This window comes from Heliconius melpomene, chromosome 18 (genome assembly GCF_056956725.1).
Source record: "Heliconius melpomene rosina isolate 202511_hmr_F chromosome 18, ASM5695672v1, whole genome shotgun sequence".
Classification (NCBI taxonomy): Eukaryota; Metazoa; Arthropoda; class Insecta; order Lepidoptera; family Nymphalidae; genus Heliconius; species Heliconius melpomene.
In genome coordinates this window covers 442417-459128 of record NC_140406.1, presented here as the reverse complement: position 1 = coordinate 459128, position 16712 = coordinate 442417, and the positions used below count along the sequence as shown (strand labels likewise).

General features: G+C 36.7%; 2 protein-coding genes across 2 annotated transcripts; one reads left to right on the top strand and one right to left on the bottom strand.

Annotated features, from left to right (window-relative positions):
• Positions 1 to 132: 132 nt before the first annotated feature.
• On the bottom strand, positions 133 to 5160 carry BckdhA (Branched chain keto acid dehydrogenase E1 subunit alpha). The gene is made up of 9 exons (XM_085201311.1): positions 5104 to 5160; positions 4805 to 4871; positions 4330 to 4586; positions 3211 to 3467; positions 1661 to 1826; positions 1242 to 1442; positions 940 to 1058; positions 546 to 693; positions 133 to 241 (listed from the first exon to the last, which is right to left on the bottom strand). The coding sequence occupies exons 2-9, from the start codon at positions 4862 to 4864 to the stop codon at positions 163 to 165; spliced, it is 1287 nt and encodes a 428-aa protein (XP_085057437.1). The 5' UTR covers positions 4865 to 4871; positions 5104 to 5160; the 3' UTR covers positions 133 to 162.
• Positions 5161 to 13632: 8472 nt separating this feature from the next.
• On the top strand, positions 13633 to 16339 carry CycK (cyclin K). Its single transcript, XM_085202080.1, has 3 exons — positions 13633 to 14233; positions 14630 to 14816; positions 15781 to 16339. The coding sequence occupies exons 1-3, from the start codon at positions 13719 to 13721 to the stop codon at positions 16246 to 16248; spliced, it is 1170 nt and encodes a 389-aa protein (XP_085058206.1). The 5' UTR covers positions 13633 to 13718; the 3' UTR covers positions 16249 to 16339.
• Positions 16340 to 16712: the final 373 nt, after the last annotated feature.

The following is a 16712-nucleotide window of genomic DNA, read 5'->3' as shown; positions in this document are numbered from 1 at the left end:
ATTACAGAGAGATAATAATTAGAAAATATTAGGTCCGGCTATATTATTTAATGACATGATATTTAGCAAATTTCCTATTTTCTTATTGCATGTACTTATATGATATCAGGTATGATATAAATAATAAAAAGATTACTATATACATTAATATATTCATTCACTTTAGTCGCTTTGATACTGATCCATGGGATAATGTTCTTCATATTTCTTCAAATGCTTCTCCATTTGCTGAACTTGTTTTCTATAAAAAAATAATATTGTTTGAAAGAGTTGCTTTAGCAGTAACACAATAAAAGAGCTGATTTACAAGTACTTTTCAAATAAGTTTGTTAATATGTTTAATAAGAATCGTACATAAAATGTAAAAGCTTCATAAGCTTTTTTTGGTAAAAAAATCTTTACATGCATTATTATATAATATTATTAATATTATTATTTAGGTAAATCTAAACAAAGATTTCGTGTATAAAATACAATCGATATACTTATATAGATTTGAAAATAATTTAAGCACTATATACTTAAATTTAAATATTAAATCTTACTGTAAATGGGATGGCATTTCATAATATACGTCCTCAAGCATTTCTTTCCAGTGAGGTTTCTTTTTCTTCTCAGCTTCCTGCATTGTTCTAACTACGAAATTACGAATCTCCTTCGCATATGCCTTATCTGCTGTTTCATTCCAGAGTCCTAAAATATTGATTAATGTAAGTTAAAAATCGGGGTTCCAAATTAGAGCCCAAGGCTAAAATACAGAATGCAGCTGTAAAGTTACACAATTTATTCTAAAGTTGGCATTAGAGTTTCGATAATTGTAATTTTTTGATCAATTATATTAGTGATATGTTCTTGAAATTTATTTGTGTAGCAAACTATGTCATATGATCGGCTATAAGTATATAAATCAAATATAAATGGAAAAAACATAATTTATACCTTTTGATTCTAGATATAATCTAAATTTTTGAATAGGATTCTCTTCTTGCATCCATTTGTGTATTTCTTCTACAGGCCTATATGCAGTGCTGTCATCTGATGTAGAGTGATGACCGACCCTCGAAAAATATATACAATATATAAGGATAATATAAGGACAAGCATATGAGACAAAGGCTACTTTTAAAAGTAACTATGTTTGACACTATAAAATAAATACAAATATGATTTTTTTAATTATGACAAAATATTAAAGCAAATAAAAATGATCCATTAAATATTAATCACGCGTGAATGTTTACCTGTAAGACATAGCTTCTATTAATACAGGCTTATTCTCCAGAGCTAAGGCCCTAGCTCTCTGCATAACATTATATACTGCGAGTATATCAGTACCGTCGACACGTATAGTGTTCAGGCCGAAGGGTGGCCCGCGGCTCGCGATGCCATCTCCCCGGTACTGGTCGCATGTAGGTGTGGCTATCGCGTAACCGTTGTTTCTACTGGAATGCAAATATCTATTTTATTTTCACTCTTAAGATCAGTGAAGTCAGAATTCCTACTAATATGTCAGCTCTATGTAAAGTATAGTATATAACACTAAGCAGAGCGTTGTTCTAACACATTAAATATTGATTATTTTGCAATATCAATTTTTACTTACTTAAAATTTTACGCACATTATAAATTTTTAAATAAATAATAATTGCATTTACGTTACCAAATCAATATAACAGGGCACTCAAGAGTAGCAGCAAAGTTAAACGCAGCATGAGCATCTCCCTCTGAAGCCGCACCTTCTCCAAAGTAACAGACGGCACAATGGTCATTGTTTGGAATGCGCTTGAATGCGTACGCCGCTCCTACCGCTTGTGGCATTTGAGTTGCTGAAAGATAAAATAAATGTTATATATGGAAGAGGTGATTGAGATTATCAGAGACATGTACCACGATTCCGCTTCTATGGTTAGGACTGCTGTTGGCGACACTAGACCCTTCCCGATTACAGTAGGGGTTCACCAGGGCTCGGCTCTTAGTCCGTTCTTATTCAATGTAGTGCTCGATACTGTCTCGGCTCACATCCAGGACCAGCCTCCATGGCTGATGATGTATGCCGACGACATAGCACTCATTGCCGAGAACCGACTGACGCTGGAGCGTAAAGTGAACCTCTGGAAGGGTACGCTTGAGAACGGCGGTCTTAAACTAAATGTGTCGAAGACAGAGTACATGGCCTGCGGGAGCCGGGACTCGAGCACCATCCTTATAGGTCCTGAGCCAACCGTTAAGTCGGAGAAGTTCAGGTACCTTGGATCCGTTATGCACGAGTCTGGAGGCATCGATCACGATCTCCATGGCCGGATAAGCGCTGCCTGGGCCAAATGGCGGGAGGTCACTGGTGTGGTCTGCGACCGCAGAATACCGCCCAAGCTCAAGGGGCTGATATACAAGAGCATCGTCCGACCGGTTCTTTTATACGGCAGCGAATGTTGGCCAGCACTATCTCGGCACACTCAGGAGCTTCACGTCACGGAAATGAAGATGCTGAGGTGGATGTGCGGCGTAACGCGGTCTAACCGCATACGCAACACATTCATTCGAGGTAGTCTTGGGGTTTGGCCACGTTACGCGCCGGCCTAAGAACTATGTCGGACGCAAGTGCCTTGCTATACCAGTCCCTGGGGTGCGACCTCCCGGACGCCCAAGGAAGCGCTGGTTGGATGTCGTGATGCAGGACATGAGAGCCAATGGTCTAAGCACCGAGGATGCAAAAGATCGTGCAAAGTGGAGTAGATTGTGTAGGAAGGCAGTCCCTGGCAATAGCCGGGATTAATGCCAGGAGGAAGAAGATGGAAGAGGTGAATCCTTTTATTATCAAAGTTAATCGCCTCTTCTAATATACTTCTATAATCGTATATCCTTCTATAATCAAAAACGTTACATTTTTAAATAAAAATAACACAAGGGTTCTGGCTGTCGGTGGCTAGGGCTCCAGAGTGAGGTACCTCCGACAAGATCCCCGAATTGTTACCGCGATAAAGAGGAAGCTGTTTTCCACGGTCGGGCCCATTAGGGCTCTATAGAATCTAATATCCCGCTCCTTGCTTTTCCTACAGCTGTAAGTTCAGTTCAGTAGTACTTAACTAAGTATCTACCTACAACAGTTCTCTTTGCCAAAAAAAGAGGAGTGAGACTTTTATCAACTGCTGCCACATCCTTGTGCAAGAGTATCCTTGTGCTCGTAGTTTCAAAAAAAATATGAAAACTCACCTAACGGACTCGATATTGTTACAATGTTTCTCTGCTTACTCCCATAATGTACAGGCATCTGTCTTCCTTTTCCAGGGTCCTCGTGGTTACCGTAACATTGATTCACTAATTCTGTTATGGTCATTCCCCGGTATAATAAGACTCCCACTTCCCTATACTGTGCAAATACAAGATCTTTGGGAGATAAGGCAGCTGCACTTCCCACATGTATACCTTCTTCTCCATAGTTTGTCATATAGAAAGATATACGACCTTGCCTGTAATATATTTTCTAATTAATTTTGAATTTTAATAACAAAGTTTTATTATTTTGCTTGTAGTCAACTTACTTAATTCTCAAATTAATCTGTTAGAATCTTTTTAAAAACATGAATCCCTACTAATAGTATTTCAAGCAATGAAACATATATGAATAAATTAGTTAATTTATTTTTAATTCACCAAATATAAATCATTTTTTTTTAATTTATAGATAACTAAGTATTACAACGTTTTGTTTGTAACTATACATTTGCATACAATAATAAACTTTTTCTACGACTTACAATGGAAATGTAAAATTAATTAAAGATAATATTACAATGCCTTGAGACTATAACAATACTAGCGGATGCGCGCAGCTTCGCTTGCTTATTTAGGGGTGAATTCTAATAAATCATGAAACACATGTTCAATGAAATATTTTTAAGTCTCAATTTCAAATTGTATAAAAATCAGTGGCTATTTAAAGATTTTTCCATACAAACTTTCAACCCCATATTTACTCCCTAGGGGATGAATTAAAATAAACCACGAAATATGTGTTCAATTAAATATTTTTAAAAGTCTGAATTTACAATTTTATAAAAATCGGGGCCGATTTAATTTTTTGTCCATGCAAACTTTCAACTCCGATTTCACCCCTTTAGGGTTAAAATTTTTCAAAATCCCTTCTTAGTGGATGTCCAGATTACGAAAGTAAACATTTGTCCAAATTTCACGTTTCTACGCACAGCGGTTACGGCTGTGCGTGCGTCTAATAGATATTCAAATATTTTTATTTAATTATTAGGTATACACAAATATGACCGCACATAAGTATATATATTTACACAACACCACAAATAATACATAGCATACCTTTGCGATTCGTATAAGATTTTATCCATTTGATTCAATTGCATCATTGTTTTATACATATTGAGAAGAGTTTCGTTATCAATGTTCGGTTCTTCGCGGGAGTCGATGACTTCGCCATTGTTGTCAACCACCCTATAGACAGGTATGGGGTCGTAGCTAAACTCATTTAAAACTTTTATTTCCGATATATAAGGTGCCTTTGCGCCGGGAAATTCTGCGGTTTGTTTTATTTCCGGCTTAGATTTTGTTGTAAATAACTAAAAAAGTAAAAAAAATATCCAAATAAGTTGACAATAACATTATCATAAATATCATTACTAACGTCGCTGTAATTTTTAATATCATTTCAACAGTAGTACCTAGTCAGTTAGCTTTAGAAAATATGTTATGTAATAATATATAATTTATAAAAAAAACATATTTGCTTCAAATAACTAAAACAATTACAAGTATTGAAATGGACAACAATACGTACCCTAAACGCTCGCCTCACACCGTTTAGACGCAACAAGCTAACACTCGTCTTGAGCGCCATGTTGGAACTGAATAAAAGAATTAATTATTAAATATTATCGTATATTCGTTTTCGTATTTACACAGAGACATTAGCAAGTAAGATAAGGCGCGAGCTCGCGGCCTTTCCGTTCTGTCGTACGAGCTACGAGGCAAGAGGCAGGTCACTTGCTCACTTGTACAAGTTGTAGAGCGAAAGCAAACATAATAAAACGTAAAGTAGGTCAAGCTAAATCCAGTTTTACTTATGTACATACGTACCTATACAGGTAGGATGTGAACCCACACTCGTCTAATGCAGTAGTGTGCCTGTGCTGGTTAGATACATAGCAACTACGTTACAAAGATAACGATCCATTACTGTGTAAATTATCTTTTAATGTCATTATGGCAATTTTTTTATACATTTTATTTTATTTTATTAACTATGTATTTGTAGTTCTCGCCCGTGGTGAATGTTATCTAGATATATTATTATATATGTCACTTTAAAAATATTATATGAAAATAATCTCTGTTATAATAATTTTGTAGATAAGATAACTGCTGTTAGCATATTTGTGTTTTAATTCATAATAGCATTAGTAACATACAGCAGGTCGCTTTGGCTTTTTTTAGCTCAATTGATAAGAAAGAAGTAGCAAGACTTTATTTAATACTAGCGGCCCGCCCGCGGCTTCGCCTGCGTGAACTACGTTATTATTAATTTCTGTCCCTATGAGTACCTACGTTCTATAAGTGACGGCCATGCAAAATTTTCAGATTCCTAGCATTTGTAGTAACGAAGTTTCACACAAACTTTCAACCCCAAAAACAACCCCTTAGAAGTCGAATATTGCAAATTCCCGTCTTAGCGAGCACCTACGTCCTATAAGTAACTCTTATGCAAAATTTGAGATTCCTAGCACTTGTAGTTTCTGAGATTTCGTGATGAGTGAGTGACCTTTCGATTTTATATATATAGATACTACTGAGAAATAATCAAAACTTAGAAATAAAATTAGATCGGGGCCGTCGTGGCGCAATGACACTAGCGTAAACGCGACGGTTGTGGATTCGATTCGCACTGGAGGAAATTAATTATTCTTTTATTTTTTTTGTACTGGTAACAGGGCAAAGCGCGGCTGTTAGTTCCGACTTCTGTCATTCAACGCGTAATGTATCAAAATTTCGGCAAAAGGTGCGGAACTGAGTTTTTTTACAGTATGTTTTTTTGCCTATTCTGTTATATGAGGAATACAGCTTATAAAAATAGATATATGAAGTAAATAGGTAAAAAGGTTAATTCGTCTGATTTTACTGATATTTTAATGTGTTAGACCTACTAGACCTACACTATAAGTCATTTATTTTCTTAACCTTTTATATCACCATTATCTACAACGAGGTAATCGAACAGAACGGTACGGTAGGCGATAACTTGGCTATCGCCTCCAAAAACTTTGCAAGTTTGCCACTTCCAAAATTAAAGTATTTGTAAAAAAAATTCTAACAAGTAAAGCTTCTTACACTATACAAGAATATTTAGAGAATACACATGTATGGAATTAATATCTATTGAATGTCAGGCAGGACAGCTGCCAGCTAATGTAATAGTAAAATATACCATTGACTTTGAAAAGAGCAACTGTTGAGTTTCTTGCCGGCTCTTCTCAGCAGAACTGCCTTCCGAACCGGTGGTAGCTTTTTGTTCATATGTTCATTCGACGATTCAAAAGTGCTTATAATAAGTTTATTTGAATAAAGAATATTTTGAATTTGAACGAAACACCAAACGCAACGTCTTCTTACGTCTTTTATATTCAAATTTACTTTTACTCTATCTCTTATCTTTATCACGGCACCTAAGTATATTACTGACGCGAAATATATAACGCTAATAATACCCTGAGATCCGGCCGTTGAATCCTGCATAAACGAGTTTTCTTAATTAAACCTATATTAATGAATAATACATGATTAGTAGAACAGATTACACCTGGGTTGCCTGGAAGAATCCTGCCGCAATCACCTTTAATTACATTTTTTCGTAACTCGTTTTTGGAGAAAATTGCACCCATACGTTTTTTATATGAATCGCACATCATTTGAAAGATAATCGCATAAGGAATTGGAAAATTAAGGGTTGCCAGCTCTCAGTCTGCCGCAAGTCTAGGGTTGCCTGGTTTAAACATGTCACTAAATGTTAATAATTTGCACACATGTGTTTTTTTAATGAATTATATATCAAATTAAAGCTTATTTTTTTCTGAACACTATAAAACAGGGTTGCCTGGAAAATTCCTGCCGCAAACAGGGGTTGCCAGCGTTTGAAATATTTTATTCCGGTTCCATTTGACTATGAGAATAGACGATGAAATGCGCGGTCTGCCTTATGTTTTAAAGTAAAATATTATATAATAGAAGGTCAATCTTAAAATCAATGTTTATTCTAATTGTTCACCTGTTAAATGATGATTTTAACCATATTAAGTACACGCAGAAAACTATTTAAAGATGAAATCATTCTTATTTTTCAAGTAAAATAATAATCCATAATATTGAGTCTTCGCAAAATATATTTTATAAATAACAATATTTAGTTAAATAACCCTTTTAAAACAACTAAATTATCTAATTAAGTAAATGTTTACAAATATCGATCTACTATAAACTATTAATATACATACATATACATCATGTTCCCTTAATATAATGAAGGGTGACCATTATTGAGGATTTTTTTTTTATTAATTATATTGAAAAATTTTAAATACATTTCAATGAATTCTTAGAACTTCTTTATTATAATTCTATTATATATATTTAAAATATATATATTTAAAATATATATATTTAAAAATATATATAATAGAATTATAATAAAGAAAACTAAGTTAGCAAAATAAATTCGAAGAAAATCCGACAGTAATGTCGACTAATAAACGCTATTTACGGCTTATGACCAAGAGTCGGCAAATATCAATTAGTTGGCTATTTTTTACTATAGATAAACATTTTGCGGCGCGAAACAAAGCAAACCAAATGCAATAAAATTATTTTCGAAGATGTATTGTTTCTAAATGCAATAAAAGTGCAGATGGCCAAATGAGTTGTTTTTGAGCATATTACTTAGTTACTTACCTTTCGTTTTGGAGTAAAGGCGTTTTTACTTGACAAATATGAAGATGTGTTTTTTGTGCGGCAGGAGTGAAAATGTGGTAGAATGCAAAACGTAAGTATACTTTAATGTTTAATATTATATAGTTTAATAATATGTAGCCAATTGTGGCCGTGGGAGTTGCCTCAGTTATGATTACACTAAGTTAGGGACGTGAGTGAGTGATTACGCTTTATTATAATTATAAGAACAATTCTTTCAGACCTAAATGCCTTAAAAACTATCAGCATAGACGGACAAGTTCTTGCTAGCGACAATTTTTTATCTATATTTTTTAATATTTTTTATTATATTTACAAAATTTATCTGCACAAAATGGCGTCCAGAGGGATATACTGTCAGGCCTTTGCTGACGATGTGGTCCTCGCTTTCTCCAGCCATAGTACTAGTGAGCTACAAGCCCAAGCCGAGACCACCCTAGCCGAAGTGCAGGACTGGGGAAGGCTAAATAAACTGAGCTTCGCCGCGCATAAGACCCACGCGATGGTAATTACCAAGAAGCACAAGTTTGAAGCCCCCGAAGTCTACATGTCCGGCACCCGACTGAGTATGGTCTCGGAAATAAAACTCCTAGGACTCGTAAAAGACTCCAAGCTGACTTTCAACGCGCACGCATCTGCAATATGCAAGAAAGCTGCAGACATTTACAAACGACTAGCGTGCGCGGCGAGGGTAACGTGGGGTCTTAATGGCGAGATAGTGAGAACCATATACGTGGCGGTGATAGAGCCAATCGTCCTCTACGCAGCAAGCGCGTGGTCTTCGGCAGCCGAGAAGCTGATGATAAGGAAACAACTAGACTCGCTGCAAAGAGGATTTGCCCAAAAAATATGCAAGGCGTACAGGACGGTGTCTCTGACATCGGCACTGGTCCTCTCAGGCTTAATCCCCCTTGACCTTCGAATCCAGGAAGCTGCCAATCTGTACAAGATCAAAAAGGGGTACTGCGTGGACCTCCTACCACCAGGACGCGAAATAGAGCGCAGGGTGGGACCATTACAAAATCCACACCCATCACAACTCAAAACAACTGAGTACATGCGCTTGGAGAGCCTCGACCAGGAGACCCTCGATAAACACCAAATAGCCGGTCCCCTAATCTTCACCGACGGCAGCAAAATCGAGGGTAAAGTAGGAGCAGCCCTAACCTTGTGGGACCAGGGTAGGGAGAGGAAGTTCTCCACATTTCGCCTGGAGCCGCACAACACCGTCTTCCAGTCGGAAATGTATGCACTCTTTAGGGCAATAGAGATGGTGAAAAAGTCGAAAACGAGCGCTACCAACATCTTAAGCGACTCGAGATCATCCTTGGATCTACTAAGATCCCCATCGACGACTCACCCTCTCGGCCTACAAATGAAGAGCTGTATACGTGACATCCAGAACGAGGGCAGGACAGTGCGGTTCTTCTGGTTGAGGGCCCACGTTGGAACACCCGGCAACGAAAGGGCAGACGAGCTGGCGAAAAAGGCGGCAATAAAAAAGAAGACGGCACCGGACTATGACAAAGTACCAGTATCATACGTCCGAAAGCAGATACGCGAGGAGACTGTCAAGGCATGGCAAGCGAGATATGAAGCCTCCCAAACCGGATCAGTCACAAAGCTGTTCTTACCAGACGTCAAAAAGGCATATACTCTGGTAAGGAAAACAAAAATAACACCAACAGACACCCAGCTACTGACTGGCCACGGAGGTTTCGCCGCCTACTTGCACAGATTCCACTTAAAGGACAGCCCATCTTGTCTCTGCGATCCGCAATGTGAGGAAACGGTCACGCACGTAATCCTGGACTGCCCAAGATACGGCTCAGATCGAGCGATGCTGGAGGTCACCATCAACAAAAACCTAGACCAGCAATCACTCCACACCATCTTAGAATCAGAAGCCACCAGGACACCTTTCCTCACCTTCGCACGTAAAGCCATCTTAACAGCCGCGAAACGCAATAGCTCGCTAGTGGCTCTCCCCTCCGCGCCAATACCCGCGCCACCCTCACAAACATCCCAAACACCAGCACCTGCATCATCACAAACCCCTGCACCACTCACACAAAATTCCCAAACACCAGTACCCACACCACCAACAACACCTGCACCGCTTCCACAAGCTCCCCAGATACCAACTTCCGCACCACTTCCAATCCCCGTACTAATCCAACAAACACACTCGACACCTGCTTCTCCCACACCAACAATACCAACAAAATCAACAATAAATAAACTACTGGCCTCCCTCAAAAAGACCACAGGAGGCCTGCCAAAGAAGTGGAAAAAACTAACCACAAAAGTAAACCCGCCACAGCACAATCCACCAACACTGGCCACAACCAACGTGATGGCAATGCTAAATGAGAAGGCAGCGGACGGACAACCCGGAATAAGGGTCAGGAGCGTAGCCTTGTTCATGGCCGAGGGATCAGAAAGGGTGGGAATAGCTTTCAGTCGCTCGGAACCGCCGGATAGAGTCCAAATTTCACCAGGACTAGCAGCCCTACTCAAAGGAAGCACGAGTAAAACATCGGTGAGGTCAGCAAAAATAGACTCACTGACATGGCAAAGGCTGGCTGAACCCCCCTGCCGAATACTGCGGTCACAGAACAAAGTGATCGCATTGCTCGAGTGTGGGGAGAAATCTCCCTTTGCCCAACTTGACTCGATCCTCCGAAGAGTTCGGGAATGCACGCCGCAAGGAGCCCCTAAGACCATAAGCGTAGACGCAATGAGGGTAGAACCTTATAGAGGCAGCATAGCAAACTACTACGAATGCCTCAAGGTCGCCCACAAACACCAGCTAGTCGTCTATGAAGACAGGGGGGAATGCCTTGACTTCCTAAAGGCAAAGAAACATCTACCTTCCCCCTCAACAGAGGCTCCAACCGAAACGCCGAAGCAGAGCGGATCCGAGAGGCTGCAAGAGAAGCTGTACCCCGAGCCATCCACAAGCAAGACCAACACACCCACCCCCAAACATAACATCTCGAGGACTTTGGCGAGGGCCATTCTGGGAGTCGTCGCTCCAAGGGAAAAAGAAACCCCAAAATGCTCTGCCTCTAAGGCTGCGCGCCAAACCAGCACCGAAGAAAGAGAGGACATTCCGGGAGTCGAAGAAACTCCAAAATGTTCTGCCTCTAAGGCTGCGCGCCAAACTAGCACGCAAGAGAGAGAGGTCAAAGCCTTTTTCGATACTCGAAATCAACGGGAACAAAAAGGACACCGCGAAGGCGTACTAGAGCACAGCAGAGGCAACATAACACTACCTGACCTAAAAATAGCCAGAAGCCCAAAGGAACATGCTATAAATGCGTTCATCGAGTTCTTAGCCACATTAAAGGCAACCCGCGAGGTAAACACCAATATCTGTAAAAAGATCCTTCAGACTTTCCAGAGAGGGAACTTCAAACTCCACACAAAAATTCCACACCTATATACATAATAATTATACAAAAGACTATAATAATTATACAAAAGACTATAATAATACATGTAAAAAAAAAAAAAAAAATTGTCGGTAGGGGTCTCATCCAACCCCTCTAGTATAAGCTCTAGATATAAGTACAGTTTAAATTGTCCCAAAATTAAGTACGCCACATTAAAAGAACTTTCTTAAAATAAAAAAAGGCACGGGCAACTATGAGCCCGTGGATGTAGTTTTTTAAAATAAAAAAAAAAAAAAAATAATATTTTTTATTAGTTGAATAGTTTTCATTTACTTTGCAAAAACGTAAATATTTGTACCAAAAATATGGGCGCCATAGTTCTTTCTACGGATACGGACGGCGTTGTCAAATCAAACAAGCGGAGGGCGAAGAGAGAGAGAGAGATTGTTTATTGAAATGTAATTTTCCATATTTTCTTAATTAATAATAAAAATATCCGCAAAAATTCTCACCTCTCATTATATTAAGGAAACATGTTGTAATTAATACCTTATAGTAGATCGATATTTGTAAACATTTACTTAATTAGATAATTTAGTTGTTTTAAAAGGGTTATTTAACTAAATATTATTATTTATAAAATATATTTTGCGAAGACTCAATATTATGAATTATTATTTTACTTGAAAAATAAGAATGATTTCATCTTTAAATAGTTTTCTGCGTGTACTTAATATGGTTAAAATCATCATTTAACAGGTGAACAATTAGAATAAACATTGATTTTAAGATTGACCTTCTATCTATACTAATATAATAAAGCGGAAGAGTTTGTTTGTTTGTTTGTTTGTTTGTTTGTTTGAACGCTAAGATCTCTGGATCTACTGGTCCGATTTTCATTGTTTTTGTTTTGTATGAAAGCTGCATTCTTCAGAAGTGCTATAGGCTATATAACATTACATTACACATATAAACTAATATATTTTAAAGTAACGAAATGTGAAGTGAAAAGAAAAAATATACATTATTATAATAAAGTAAAAACTTACTTGTATAATAATTTTAGAGTCGGAATACGCACTCGGATGACGACCGACTCGGCGGGAAAATAAAACGCCAATGAATATTTTTACCCACGGCTGTCAAAAGGAAGGGACTGCCAAGTGGAAGTGACGTCAGGGGAAAAAGGCGTGGCCTAAGAAGGAAGTACAGGCGGGAAACGTAGTGCCTATCTCATTTAATAAGCTTCGAATAAGGGACAGTCAAATTAATATAGAAATAAATCAGCGCCACTGGTAATTATAATAATTATAATGATATTTATTTATATCAAATTTAATAAATAACATTTTATTACGATAACAACCTACATATAATGGAAGGAAAAAGTAAATTTTAGAACTTCTCATAGTATTTTGTTTTTAAGTAATAAAAGTGTTTGTATTGGTTAATCATTGCTTACGATAGTAATTGTGACTTTTTGTAGGAATATATTTTTCCAATTTGATTCATTCAATTATGTTTAGGAATGTACAAACATCTCAATTTGAGTACATATATTATAAATAAATGAGAATAGAAAGTTGAAAACAAATGAAATCTTATTTGTATACTTAAGATGCTTAAGAACAATACAAGAATCGCCAATAATTGTAAAAAAATATCTATTGTGTTCAAAGGTGTATACTGTATGTTAATGTAAATTATTAGCGTTTAGTAAAAGCTTTACAAAGTCCATTTTTAGTATTATTTATAATTATTATAGAAGATACATACATAAATAAAACTATGTCCTACAAAACTCTTAATGAGTTTGTCTGTAGGATCTCAAGTCTCTTCATAAAATAAAAATGAAATTACAATATATATGAAAAGTATTTCTAAACAGTTGATAAAAAATACTTTTTAAATTTTAGTTTTAATTTGGTGATACATCCTCAAGTGATTAAAAATAAGGTCATTTTATTATATAAAAGTTACAACACAGAAAAAACAATTGATATGGCAAACTTTCATTACCATGTGGTTGATATTTTTTTATAATTTTTATTTTGAACAAAATTAAAAATGCTTAACAAAAAATAGAAAAAAATGAAATATAATTTAAAATTATAAATTATAAGATATTATTGACAGTCATTAACACTATTAATTGTATTTTTTAAATTTATTTTTAAAAATTTTGTTTGACATCTATCTGTTGTCCTGAACCCTATATAATCATCTATGGTCTGTCAGTAGCAAATGTGTTCTGTGGTCAGTACGTCAGTAGTAAATAAATGGCGGTGGCGGCTAGTGACGGGTTACAAATATTATTATTATAATTCCATTTCAATAATGCCTTATTGGTATTACGACAAAAAAGACTTACAAAATACACCATCGTTCCGCGATGGCATCTCAAACGACTCGGAGAACCGTTATAGGAAAGAAGGCGCGAGATTTATTATTGACACGGGATCGAAAATGGACTTAGGTTATAATACTGTTGCTACTGGAGTTGTTTATTTTCATCGTTTCTATATGTTCCACTCGTTTAAGACATTCCCGAGGTATATAACTGCGTGTTGTTGCTTGTTCCTAGCCGGGAAAGTTGAAGAGACGCCAAAGAAATGCAAGGATATCATAAAAGTAGCCAAATCGTTGTTGACTGAACAAAAATTTAGTACATTCGGTGATGATCCGAAGGAAGAAGTGATGACTTTAGAGAGAATATTGTTGCAAACTATTAAATTTGACTTGCAAGTCGAACACCCATATGGATACCTACTTAAATATGCAAAATGTCTGAAAGGTGATAAAGCTAAACTACAAAAAATGGTACAAATGGCATGGACTTTCGTTAACGATAGGTAAGCTTGTTTCTACCTCGGTTCAAAGAAATATTTTAATCTTTTATTATTTTAAAAGTGAATCACATAATTTCTTTAATAGTTGTGGAATTAATATGTTAAATCTGTAGTTGCAGGGCCATTAATACATAAATATCCATACTATTTCCTGCATAGAAGGGTAGACAGATAACATTTAATGCTAAGATACTTTTTTCTATCCAATTTATGACATACTTTTTTAGTGTGTTCTCCATACAACATCATAACATTGGTGAAGTGATTTTGTGATCAACTGCTGCTCTAAAGCCTGAAAGTAAAATGTGATAGATATTATTTTATTAAAAACATGTCTATTGGCTGCTTGATAAAATAAAACTATTGTATTGTTATTTAAAATGCATTGTCTTATTTCAGTCTTTGCACTACACTCTGTCTCCAATGGGAGCCAGAAGTGATTGCTGTAGCTTTACTGTTCTTAGCAGGAAAGCTCAGCAAATTTGAAGTAGTGGACTGGAACGGCCGGAATTCAAAACATACAGCATGGTGGGACATGTTTGTTGAGGATATTACTATGGATTTGTTGGAGGATATTTGTCATCAGGTTTGAAATATTTATTTCTGATGTTTTCCAAATCACAGAGTAGTCATTGAAAGTTTAGTGTTAAGACACTCCATTCTTTACTTTTTGCGTAAATTTGAGATATTGCTTGTTAAGTAGTAGGAAACTAGGAAATCAAATATTTGATATTTTCATTTCTTTACTCTAGTATGGAGGCAGAGCGTGGCACTGAGTTTCTCTACTCAATACACAATGTTTCCTGAATTTGGCAAAAAAATGGGGAATAGAGTGTCGTAATGATAGGTTCCCTCTGTATACCTTGCACTGTGTTAGGGAAACAGTGAGAAGTAGATTCCTATATTTTCTTATTTGCACAGACTTCTAGCAAGTTTATAATCAAGTTCAACAATTTTCAAAAAAATATGACAGTTATGGGATAAAACATCATAAGTTGTAAAATCTAGTTGTAAGTGTCTAATGATATATAACATAATTGTTATATGTATATATTTAGCTAAAGCAAATTCTGATCTATTGCAATTATTCAGTTATTTTTCTAGGGCAAGTACGTCAACTATATAATTTTTTTTATACATACATTTATTTCTTTTATCCTTTTATTTCTTTGTATTATTTTGTCAGACCACAGAAGAAAAGATTTTTTTTTATATAATGGAACAGAGGAGATTTTCATTGTTTCATTTTCATCTTCCCGCTCTGGTGGCCAAAGTCCAGCTTTGAGTTCATCCACTAAACATACAGTGCCTTAAATTCTGCAGAGAGCAAGAAAGGAGTGTTTTGACACTAGGATCCCTTTACCACCTAATACTGTAAGGGACGAAGTGTGTGTTACTATAATACCTATAAAATATTATTTTACTTCAAAAAAAATGTCTTTAAACTTTTAGATTACAATTAGCATCTTTTAATTATAAAATGAATTAAAATTTGGTCAATAAGCAAAAGCAATTTTTTTTAAACGGTAGTTTTATCCTTTTATTTTCAGGTGCTAGATCTATACTCGCCGCAAACTCAACCCTCAGGCGGCGATTCACCCCCGCAACCCAACACCGCAGCGAAACCGCCAAAAAACGACAAAAAACCCTCCGTTACACCGCCCGCTTCCGCATCACCTGTACCCGCAACTAAGCCAGCTTCTACCCCAGTAAAGAATGGCTCAGAGGAACCTAAAATCGACATGCGATTTAGTTATCCTGCTTATTCCAACATCCCATATCAAGTTTATACAGCTCCTCCTCCTATCCCCGCTCGGTTGCCTATCCCGTCTATCCCGCTAGGGTACTCCGAGCCGCCGCCTGTACACAGATTCCCCTCGGTGAATGTACCCCCGCCTAACTACTTCCCTGCCCTGTCGGCTCGCCCGCCTCCCCCCCACGTGGTTATACCCCCCTCCCCGGTACCCCCCTCTGGCCCCCTCCCGTTACCCCCGCGCGCCTACTACCCTCCGCCGTAACGGAGTTGTAACTATTAATGTATACTTACATATAGGTTATATTATGTTGTAATTTTGTACGGAAATAAATATTGAATATAGACAGACTGGATTCTGGTGTTTTATTTACGATCACATGTGTTGCTGAAATGAAATCGGGTTTAAGCTTCACGTCATATTAGAGATGGGCGTTCTTTTCCGCTAACGGTTATGAAACCGATATATGGTTTTCGTATCGATATCAAAAACGGTTTTCAGATATCGTTTTTTTTTTCAACTTGTCAATAAGCGCAATCATAAGTATATAATTATAATATAATAATAAATATATTTAATTAGTATAACTCAAAATGCTTAAATACAAAATCATATTTTAAATCTAAATTTCTACCTTATTCATTTATTTAGAAGTTCGATTTCATAACGAAATAGTAACTAACTAAGAAAACCGCCAAAATACGAATCTGCTAGTTAGTTAGCTATCG

Bases quoted from the DNA above. Each gene is read 5' to 3' on its own strand.
- BckdhA (XM_085201311.1), bottom strand. From the start codon at position 4,864: ATGGCGCTCAAGACGAGTGTTAGCTTGTTGCGTCTAAACGGTGTGAGG. The intron at 4,587-4,804 runs GTACGTATTGTT...TTACTTTTTTAG, and splicing joins GTGTGAGGCGAGCGTTTAGG to TTATTTACAACAAAATCTAA. The intron at 242-545 runs GTAAGATTTAAT...ATTTTTTTATAG, and splicing joins GAAATGCCATCCCATTTACA to AAAACAAGTTCAGCAAATGG.
- CycK (XM_085202080.1), top strand. From the start codon at position 13,719: ATGCCTTATTGGTATTACGACAAAAAAGACTTACAAAATACACCATCG. The intron at 14,234-14,629 runs GTAAGCTTGTTT...GTCTTATTTCAG, and splicing joins TGGACTTTCGTTAACGATAG to TCTTTGCACTACACTCTGTC. The intron at 14,817-15,780 runs GTTTGAAATATT...TTTTATTTTCAG, and splicing joins TGGAGGATATTTGTCATCAG to GTGCTAGATCTATACTCGCC.